This window comes from Vombatus ursinus, unplaced genomic scaffold, assembly GCF_900497805.2.
Source record: "Vombatus ursinus unplaced genomic scaffold, bare-nosed wombat genome assembly UNPS02015199.1, whole genome shotgun sequence".
NCBI classification, from domain to species: Eukaryota; Metazoa; Chordata; class Mammalia; order Diprotodontia; family Vombatidae; genus Vombatus; species Vombatus ursinus.
Window position 1 is genome coordinate 107,129 of NW_020954977.1, and position 11,729 is coordinate 118,857.

The 11,729-nt window shown below is 33.7% G+C and overlaps 1 protein-coding gene across 3 annotated transcripts in view; it reads right to left on the reverse strand.

The window, feature by feature from the left end:
• LOC114031640 (scavenger receptor cysteine-rich domain-containing protein SCART1-like) overlaps window positions 1-9,562 on the reverse strand; it is a 52,750-nt gene extending 43,188 nt beyond the window's left edge. For all 3 annotated transcript variants that reach the window (XM_027846774.1, XM_027846773.1, XM_027846772.1), the window contains exon 1: window positions 9,437-9,562. In XM_027846774.1, coding sequence (XP_027702575.1) covers window positions 9,437-9,503 — 67 coding nt within the window. In that variant the 5' untranslated portion in view covers window positions 9,504-9,562. The remainder of the gene's footprint in view (window positions 1-9,436) is intronic.
• Window positions 9,563-11,729: the final 2,167 nt, after the last annotated feature.

Below are 11,729 nucleotides of genomic sequence, written 5' to 3' on the forward strand. Positions count from 1 at the left end.
AAAAAAAGGAACGGGCAGGGGTGTGCTCATAGTTAAATTTTCAGTGTGCACATTTACATCTAAGAAATCTGATACTATAACTCAAGAGCTTGATTTGTTGTTTTGTTGATGGTCTAGATTTAAGAAAATGATGGAGAAAATGTTAATAAAGCAGGTTAAACCTTAAAAAAAAGAATCAATGTGGTAATATCAAGAATAGTCAATTTTCAAGTGAAAAGATACAAGCTATCAACAACCATACCAAATAATGTTCTAAATCATGACTAATTGGAGAAATTCAAATAAACCACCTGTGAGGTTCTACCACAGACCCATTAGACTGGCAAAGATAACAAGAGAGTAGAATGACAAATACTGAAGGATCTGTAGGAAAACAAGCACACTAGTATACTACTGATGGAACTGTGAATTGATTCAGCCATTCTGGAAAGCATTTGGAAATAATTCCAGAAGGTTATAAATTTCAGAAGAAACTGGGAAAACCTCTGTGAAAAGAGGCAGAGCAAAGTGAGCACCCTTGGGAGAACAATTTATATGGTAACATTATAGAGAAAAACAACTTTTAAAGTCCATAGCAAAGCAATAATAAAGCAAGAGTCCAAAAAAATGATGCTTAAAATGCCACTCACCTCTAGATAGAAAGACGAGGAGCTCTAAATGCAGAAAGAGATAAACATTTTCAGATGTGGTTAATGTGAGAATTTGTTTTGCAGTTCTGTATTAAGGGCATTTTTTTTTAATTTGCTCAATGGCAAGATAGAGAAAGTAGTAGGTGGGACGGATTAACTTAAAAGTATCTTATATGTATGTGTGTGTGTATATATATATGTATGTATAATATATAACATATAACTATGATTTTCTATGCTAAGGGCTTTATTATTTTTATTTGCTTAATGGAAGTCTGGAGAAGCCTATGAACATCTTCTCAGAATAATGTTTTTAAAGACATAAAATAAATATTTTTAAAAACAAGTTCACAGACCCCAGGTTAAGAACACCTGAAGGCAAACAAAATACCAACCAAACTGCTCTCTTCCAACAACATCTCTTCCATGAATATGTCAAATTCATGCAATATTCTTTAAAAGATGTAAAAGCAGAAGCAATTTTCTTTGGTGATACTCTGATTAGCAATAGTAAATGAAGCATAACACAAGGCAATATATGTTCACCATAGTTGTAAAACCTCACCACTGTCAAGGAGCAGATCTAACTCAGAGTACCAATGAAAAAGGGTTTCCATGCATATGGTGAGACCAAGAGCTGTCTTAGTTCCATTCAGCCTTTAGTGAAATCCAAGCTCCAGGTCTAGGCCAGATCAGTGAAGAGACTGAAGGGGACCAAGTTATATTCCTACAGATGAGGGCGGGGTAAAGTGGTGAAAAGGATTAAGCCTCAGGCTCCCGGATTCTGAGATCATCCTTTTAGAAAAGAGCCAGACAATTACACGAGTACTCCCCCTATTATTCTGTCAAATTTAGCATGCTGCCTCCTAGAGCTGATAACACCCATGCAACAGCAAGAGGAAAGGGTAGCTAGAACTATGACCTAGTCACAAGAACCTCTGCTGCCCAGTCCCCTTGGTCTCCCTAGCCTTTTCTCCTATGACCCTATTGCCTCCTCCACCTTCTACTATAATGTAATCTCTTGTCTGTCTGACCCCATCTCCTATTTCTGTGACTTGGTCTTCCTCTCATTTGACTTCATCTCCTCTGTCCATAACTCAATATATTCCTGTCCTCCTCTTATGTTTTCCTCCTATCCTTTCCCTCCCTCCCCTTCATGAAATCACAGAATCTCAGAGTTAGAGTAGACTTCAGATGCTATGTCTTCTAAAATACATGAATAAGAATTCTCTGACAACATCCCCAACGAGTCATCATCCAGTCTATTATGTGTTATTTTTTTCTAGGATAAAATAAAAAAATAGAAATATCTCTGGCACTTAATACCCTTCCCAATATGGCTCTAAACCATTCCATCTCATAGACATCTAGCCAAACTAGACTACTTTAGTTCAAGAGACATAGTGCTCTCTCTCCCATCTCCATGCCTTTGAACAATCTATTCCCCATGCCAGGAAAGTTCTTGTTCCTTATCTCTTCTGGAATGTCTGACTCCCATTAAGACCCAGATCAACTGTCACCTGGATTTGAGATGGATGAGATCAGAACTCATTGATAATGAAGAATGTCTAATGAGGAAACAGCAGCTAGGTGATGCATCCTATAGAATGCCAAGACGAAAGTTAGGAAGATTCATCTTCCTGAGTTCAAATCTGGCCTCAGGTACTTACTAGCTGTGTGACCCTGGGCCAGTCACCTGACTCTCTTTGCCTCAGTTTCCTCATCTGTCAAATTAGTTAGAGAAGGAAATGGCAAACTGCTCCCATATCTTTGCCACAAAAACCCCAAATGGGGTCATAAAGAATCAGACACAGACTGAAATGATTGAACAATAATGAGGAAACATTTTCTACAAAAGCAAGTCAACACCTTTTCTAAAACTTATAATCTTAAAGAGATACCTGGGGCAATGAAAAGTTAAGTGATTTGCCCAGGGTCAAACAGGCAATAGTATCAAAGGCAAGATTTGAATCTACATCCATCCTGGTTCCAAGGCTAGCTCTTTATCCACTATGCCAGACTCTTTCTCTTTATGTATATGTATATGTATATATGTATGTATAGGTATATATAGGTATACAAACACACATATTTCATATATACAAAATAAATTATATACATTTATATTATATTATATTTATATATAATAAATTATATATAAATTATATGCTATATATATATATATTGCATTTGCTTCTCTGTGTAAATGATCTTCCACTCAAGAGAATCTTAGTTTCTTAGGGGCAGGGACTCACCCTGCCTTAACCCCAAGACTTTCTGTGACAAGTTCAGGATGGTCCAGGCTGCAGGAATACTGGCCACCCCAGGAGTACCCTTGTTTTCTCCCCTTACCCATGTCCTGGCTCCTGGTCATCACAGAACCTATCTGGGTTGGCCAGACAGTGGGAAGACTCATCCCTATTGGAGGCACTCTCACTTGTTGCTTTCTATAGGGCTACTTGACTGGTCCCAGAACTTGGATGAGATTGGAGTCAATAGCTCTATTCCTTCCAATTGGGTGGAGGAACATCAGACTTTGCCATCTACCCTGCCACTGCCTCCTAAGGTCATCCAAACCTTTCCATGTAACTTGCCTCTCCACCCTGCAGTACTCCATCATGGTCATCTGACCTAGGAAGCTGTGGGCCTTGTCATCTGTCCTACAGTTGCCAACTGAACTCTCTTTTATGTTTTTTCCTCTAAGTATCATGTGAAACCCTTGAGTGCAAGACTCACAATATAAGTGAGCATATATTACCCTGTTTTATGCCTCACTTGCTATGAATTATCTGAGGGTCACCAAAGAAAATTATTTCTGCTTTTATATTTTTCAAAGAATAATACATAAATTTGACATATTCATGGAAGAAATCTTGTTGGAAGAGAGCAGTTTAGTTAGTATTTTGTTAGCCCGCAGGTGTTCTTAATCTGGAGTCTATGAACTTGTATGTGGGAACTGCAGGAACTATCCTCACTTTTTCTATTTATATTTTCAGAGCCTTGCACAGAGGCCTTTCCTGGTGCCTCCCCACAACCTTACCTTTTCCCCTAATTACTGAATGGAATTAAGCAATTAATCAACAATGTTCCTGAAAGTTAGATAAATATACAAGGTCTCTTGAAAGATATATAGAAATAATCTTGTTTGATGACCTTGTGATTATTAATAATAAATAAATAGGAATATCTATGCTTGCCATAGACATTAGCCACTGTCACAGAAAAGATCTAATACAGAGCCTGAGTCAAAGAGGAATTCCATATAGATGACAGGGACTTTCAGAAATTCTTGTTTGAGAATTACATTCAGCACCCAACTCACATAAAATCATAATCATTCAAAAGTTTAATTCTATCATCCACACAAGAAAAACTAAGTGGATGAAGAATTATCAAGACAGTGATATGTAGTTGGATAAAAAACTACATTATGTGTTAGTATGTATATTTTAGATACACACTCAAAATAAATAATCACCTGAGTCTTTCACATCAGAAAAGGAAATCAAGTTTGGAAAATTACACAATTATTTTAATGAACCCAAGTATCTAGCTAAATAATGTCCCTTGAAAGATTTAAGAAAAGAAATAACCTTCTTTGATGACCTCTTGATTATTAATAACAAATGAATTAAACCACTAATTTGACCTATCACTTTGACACCAAATTTTTGGATAACATTAGATGGCACAAGTCATGGAATAGTATTGCCTCCTGATCATTAAAGTTTAGTCTCACTCTGAGAGCAATGGAAATTATAGAATAATCATGGGATCATAGATTTAGAACTGGAAAGCCCCTTAAAAGGTCATCTAGTTTAGCCCCCTTATTTTATAAATTGAGACTCACAAAGATTCTAAATTGCCCCGGTGCACAGAGGTAGCAAGTGGCAAACCAAGGATGTTAAGCCAGGCCCTCTAATTCCTGCAAAATACTGCAAAAATTATGCAAAATAGTGGTATAAAGGATATCATTAAAGAAATGTGCCATAAAAAAGAAAATGAGGCAATCATATAGTCGGGAAAAGAGAATAGTTCATGTATTCTTTTAGCATCCTTTTGATGTCAAGAGATTTCAAGACATTGAACATTGGATTGGAAATATCATCTATGGCATAGATGAGAGTTTCATATGATAGGTTGTCATGATCTTCATCACAAATGGAAAGGGGATGCCCATAGTACTCACAAATGGAGGGAATGTGCATAGAGATAAGAACAGAGATCCTTTGGAGTATTAAAATATGCAACTAATAATTCTGTAGTGATATTAACCAGTGAAAAGCTCAAGAACTTACAAAACTAAATACATCAAAAACAATATTAGTGGGAAACTAACACATTATTACAAAAATAAGATAAACCCAACAAAAGATTAGTGAAATTACAGAGCTTGAAAGAGTATTTTTAAACATAGATCTGATAGATACATGGAGAGAATTTAATGTAAAAAAACAAATATACACTTTTCAAGGATAAATGAAATGTGCGCAGAAATGATCATGTCCTTGGTCATGAAGAAGACATAGGTAAATATAGAAAAAATGGATTTTGTATTCTAGTTTTATAAATAATAATCAATAAAGTTGGTAGTAAATAATATCATGAGTAAAAGAAAAAAACCAGTAAAAAAATCCTAAAAGAACAATTAATTAAATAATGCCTGGGTGAAAAAATAAATTATAAATATAGGAGATTAAATCAAAGACAATGAAAATAGATGAGCTACATTTCCAAATCTGTAGGATGAAATCAAGGCAATACTTAGAGGTAATTTTACAGCAGAGAATCCTATATGGTCTTTTAAAATCAATAACTTGATTTTTCATTGTAAAAACTTAAGAAAGGAATAAAGCAACAACAGAAAAAGAGAAAAAGATGAAAATAATAATCATAATAGCTAACATTCATATATCACTTTAAGATTTGCAAAGTACCTTCCAAGTATAATCTCACTATAGCCTTGGGTGCTAAGGCTATTGTCATTCCCATTTTACAAATAAAGCAACTAAGACAGGAAGAATGTTAAATGACTTGCCCAGAGTCACACAATTAATAAGAGCTTAATGCCAAATTCAGCATTCTATTCATTGTGTCACTTGCCTGCTTCTACCTCAGATAATACCTGAGACTAATATGATTTAAATTAAGAAAACAATTGAAGTGGTAAATAAAAGCAAGATCTAGTAAGAAAAGCTAGTTAAAATTAAATAAAATCCATATTACCAAGTTTGGGAATGAGAAAGTTATGATCACAAGGGCAAAAGTCATTTTTTAAAAGTTATCAAAGATTTCTACCTATTTTCCACTAATAAATTTTAGAATCTAAAAGAAACGATTGATCATTTATAGGTTAGTTTAAAAAGTTATAAAACCAAAAAGTGGAAAACATAAATAGACTAGTCTCAGAAGGATAAATACCAGGCTATTTAAGATCAATCCTATAAAAATGCACCAGGATCAGATAAATCCACAAATAGATTCTATTTGTTTTAATCAATCACTCAATAAGCACTTGGTAAACCCTTGTTTGGAGCAGGTAGGTGGTACAGTGGATAGAGTGCCCAGCCTGGAACCAGAAAGACCTCAGTTCAAATCTAGCCTCAAACATTTACAAGCTGTATGACTCTGGGCAAGTCATTTAACCCTGTTTACCTCAGTTTTCTCATCTGTGAAATGAACTGGAGAAGGAAATGGCAAACCACTCCAATTAAACCCCAAATGGGGTTGTGAAGAATTGAACATTACTGGAAATGACTGAATAACAACCCCTTACTATGTGTTAGACATTTTACTAAGCAATGAAAAAAAAATGAGCTGCCAAAGGTCATGTAGGTAGAAATATCTTGCATTTGAACCATGCAAAGATACTAAATAAAGTGCTTATAAATAACATAAAATTGTACTCCAATCCCCTCAAAATACTAATTATGACAAAGAGTAATGTAAGAGTCAGTCAGCCAAAAAAAAAGCATTTATTAAGTATTCATTACATCCCAAGCACTGTGTAAGTACTAGGGAAGCATTTGTTTAAAATCAGAAAAAGGAATGATATAAAAAAATCAAGCAGAAGAAAAACAGTGCACATGAAAATATTATTAGATACAACAAAAGTCCTTGATAAAATATGTGCTCATTTATGTTTAAAAAAAATAGGAAAAGAAAGAGTTCTCCTTAATATGATAAGAATTATACATTTAAAATTATGAGCTAAAATTACTTAAAAGTGAGAAATATTAGAAGCATTTTACTAAATTCAAGTTTAAAGTAGGGCTATCCAGTACTACCACCCATATTAGAAGAAATGGTCAAAGTGGAATCGGCATAGGAATCAGAGGAAATTAAAGCAATAAACATGGACAGCCGAGATAAAATACACTCACTTTAAAATAACATGATTCTATAACCAGAAAACTCAAGGCACTCAGGAAAAAACTAATTCATATATAAGCAATTTTATGAATGTAAAGTCCTCTGATTTTCCATCAAAAATCCATGAAAGATCTCTGGAGCTTTTCTTTTTGCAAAAACAACAAAATTTAATATTTGGGTGCTAGCTAATCAAGAGATATGCAAGACTTCTACAAAAACAATTCCCAAACAATTGTGGCAAAAACCAAAAAAAGAACTTAACAAATGGAGGGAATAGTTAGGTCAAGCAAACATAGGGGGAATATGTTAACACTCACCAAGTTAGTTGATAAATTTAATGGAATACCAATAAAAATACTGATAGGCTATTTCATTCAATTGAACAAAATCATCACTAAATTCAAAAGGAAAATTAGAAAGGAAAGAATATCAAGGACTCTGAAGAATATTTTTGAAGGAGTACTCTCTTGACCAGATATCCAAATGTTATCATAAAGCAGTAAATTTTTAAATTTTTATTATATAGGGTAAAAAAAATAGAGAACTAGCACAATGAAAGTATGCCAATTGACTTTAACGTATGGGAGTCCAGAGTTTGATAAATTCATGACTACAACACAACGGGGACTGAAATTAGGGGAAAATTGGATAGCTCTATAGTAAAATGTGGGTTTAAATCTATATTTCACACTTAGGTTACAACAAATTAAAACTCAACCAGTGATCTAATACAAAACAATAACACATAAAGAAAAAAAGAGAATGATATATTTGATTTTGTTATGGAAAAAATGTTTATCATGGACCAAAAGAAGAAATTCTTGATGACAAAACGACTAAATTCCATTTTTGGAAAGACATGGAATTTTCCATGACAAAAAGAAAATATTTGAAATAAGGAGAAAAAACATATTGGGGAAAAATATTTAATGGTCTGGCATTAAGCATCTGGCAAAATATTTAAAGGCCTGGCATCTCTCTCCCATTCCCATACCCTCGAAAGGGAAAAAATAGTCAAGGGGTATAAATATGTAATTATTTAAATAAAGTACAAATTGGTAATAAATAGTTTTTAAAATGTTTAAATTCTCTAATAATCAGAAAAAATAAGGTAATCCTAAGATGCCCCTTATATATCAGTACTTAAAGTATCAAGGATTTTGTTGGATCAGGTCTTCCTTTCACTGAAAAAGAACACAGCTTTTCAATACTGAGGTAATCTTCATAAGTTGCTGTTATGGAAAAAAAATGTATAACTCTGTAGGCAAACTGGTAATGACCTTCTTAGAACTTAGCTATTCTGATCCTCAGATAATTAATGTACATATTGTCCACCATCAAGCCCACACTGAAGGTCTTTGTAGTTTGGTAGGGTCTGCCAAAATGAAATCCACTATCATAATCTTCAAGAACATAGGTTCACCTCCAAGCCACCATGAGACACTGGAATAAGACTTGATTAAGATATTATATTTCACTAATTTAGCCAAAAGAACAAATTTAAAAACAAAAATAAAATCCAATGTAGGTGGAGCTATGGGAATACAGATTATGTATAATATTGTTGGTGGGACTATAGACTAATATTTACTCTTTAAAGCACAATCTGGCAGTGTGCAATTAGAATCACAAAGATATATAATAAAATAAATACTCTTGCAGTCAAAGACCTGAGTTCAAATCCTACCTCCATCACTACCTGCAAGACCTTGGACAAGTCTTTTAACTCCTCTGGGCCTTGTTTTCTTTATCTATAAAGTACAGTTATACTAGATGATGTATAAGGTTCCATTTCAGCTGTAACAGCTTACGATCATAGAAACCAATGTGGGATTTTATTCTAAAGATATCATAAAAAAATGTATATATTTATATATACTCAGAGTTTATTTTTGATGGTGAAAGACAAGAAATAGATTTTATGTCCAAGAGTAGGCAAGGAGTTGAGTAAGTAGTAGTATATTAAAGTAAGGAAATATTTTAGGAGTGACAAGAAGAATACAAGGAAATATGGAAAAATACATACAAAGCAATGCAAAACAAGATCAGCAGAACTTTAGTATCAATTTCATGGGAAGAGACTTCAAGATCAAAGACTCAGAAGAAAGAAAATGCAGAATGTGTTCAGAGACTGCTTTTTAGATTTCTGCAAGGTATCCTTTGGATCTCAACAAGAATGCTGGAAATAGAACTGGAACCAGTGAATTCCATTCAATTCAACAAATATGAATTAAGCATTTACCACCAGATAATATTAGGTGGGGAGGTGGGGGTCTGAGAATGATATGCAATAAATAAGACTGAATCCCTACTCTAACAAGTCTCCCAACTTGTAAGGGGATAGACTCCATACACAAATAGCTATAAAACATAAAAATACACAAAAAAGGGATTCAAGAGGTATAAACAACATGCTCCATAAAGAAGACACTTACCAACAGAAACTCTCCAGAGAGCAAGGAGGAAAGGCCCAAGTCCCAGCATATGGAGAACCACTTTCATGGCCCACCTGACCTACTCTGTTTACTTTGTCAGATTCTAACAGACTTCACTGGGGGTGATGAGTGAAAATTACATTCTGGGAAACAAATGCACAGATACAAATACTAACAACGGCTTCACAGTAGAGGCCATTGGAAACCCCAATTCCCTTTACAGAAATTATCAGACGGTTTCATCTGTCATTAGTGCAGCCAAACAGCCAATGGGATCATCAGCCCCAAATAGCACCATATATGAGTAAAGAGGCCCTGTTATTGTGGGTTTCCTCTACACACTGATAACCCACTGACTGGGGGCTAAACAGTTACACACATATTCCATTCTTATAGGTTCTCTCCACAGATCCTTCTCAAAAAAACATACCTATCTAAGGAACATTATTAGCAAATGTTTTATAAAATGATGGCAAAAATCACATGGGAAAATAAAGGCACATAACTTGAATCACATCTCTAACCAGGGTAGTATTTTTTCATGCTAATCATAATGTAATAAAATTAACTATCTAATCCCTTACTTTGATTCTATTCAGTCTCCATCTTTTGTTCCCTCTCTTATTCACAGATTCACACAATTGTACAATTAAAACTACTAATTATATCTTTACTTTGACATTTACTACCTGTGAGGGAATCACTTCTCAATAGACCTTAGTTTCCATATTTGTAAAATGAGAGGAATAGGCTAGATGATCTCCAAGTTTCTTTCCCATTCTCAATATAGTGATCCTCTATGAACTATAGTTCATCTATCTCAAGACTTATTCAAAGCATCAATCCTGTCTAAAATGGCCTTGATATGTGGTCATTCATCTTTACTTTTTTTCAGAAACTATTTCCTATATACCATGTCAATATCATTTCTTTTTCATATCTAACCAGAAAACTACAATCCAACCAATAGTGGACATTGTTGATACGAGTTGTATCTACCTATCAACACATTCAAAAGGAAAAGGAAGCATCCATTGCCCAAACATCTTAGCTACAGAACATACTATCACTAGAGAAAATACGAAATTTGGAACCAAAGAACCTGTGTTTAAATCCAGGTTCTGCCAATGAATACCTGTGTGACATTCATTAAGACCTTACCTTTACCTCCTATGGTTCTCATGTTTTCTTCATTCGTTAACACTGTCATTCTACAAGAAAATGCACATTTTAGAGAATTTCAATCTTGAGACATTGACTCAATGTCTATTGGGTCCAAGTATCATCCTAGGTGCTATGAAGGATACAAGAGAAAAATTATAATATTATTGTTGCTATTTTAAATAATATTATTATATATGATGTTACTTATGATATGCATAATAACAATATAAATAATAAATATTTAAATAAAACAATATATTGGATGAGGAGGGGAAAAGGTATGCCAAGAATAAAGAACAACTAATGAATTCAATAATTATTGAATAAGCTACCCAAAAGCAGCTATAATACTTATACTTCCTTTGTTGATTATCACAAAGCTGTTGATTCAGTTCCTCACTCGTGACTTATTCATATATTGTAAATAAATAAAATATGTCCAAGTAGAATGAGAATAATAAAGTATTTGATTTCCATAGAGAAAGCTATTGCACTAACACAAAAATGTCAAGAATAATTAATATAAAATGTGATATTTTTCAGGGAGATGGTTTAAGCCCATTGTGGTTCTGTGTAGCCTTAAATCCATTATCATCTTTCTAAATAGAACTAAGTATGACTTCCAAAGTAAAGAGGAAATGAAATTAATACATCATATTAATTACTTAATATATATGGAAGCCACAAAGTCATATGGCTCCAATATGGGGGAAAAAACACACATTAAAAGTTTTTTATCTCGTGGAATTTTTTTTCAAATGATCTTTAAAAGTCATTTGGACTTGACCATAAGGTCTCTGACATACACCAACGAAAGATGGAGACTTAAGACTAGAATGCAAGGTCATATTGAATCCATGGATGAAGGCAATATCTATAAATAATTTTGTTTCTTCCAGGCAAAACATATCAAATATAAAAACATTAAAGAAAAGGCAGTTACTGAATATGAGAGACTTGGGCATCCTGAAATCAAAGTTGAATAGGAAAATATATTTTAAATAATTAGTCCTCATATAATAATCAACTTCACATATATTATCAGACTGTAAAATGGATTGTAATAGACATGGAAACTATCCTAAAGAAAATTTATACGATATTAACAAAACATAGAGTCCACTCTTCT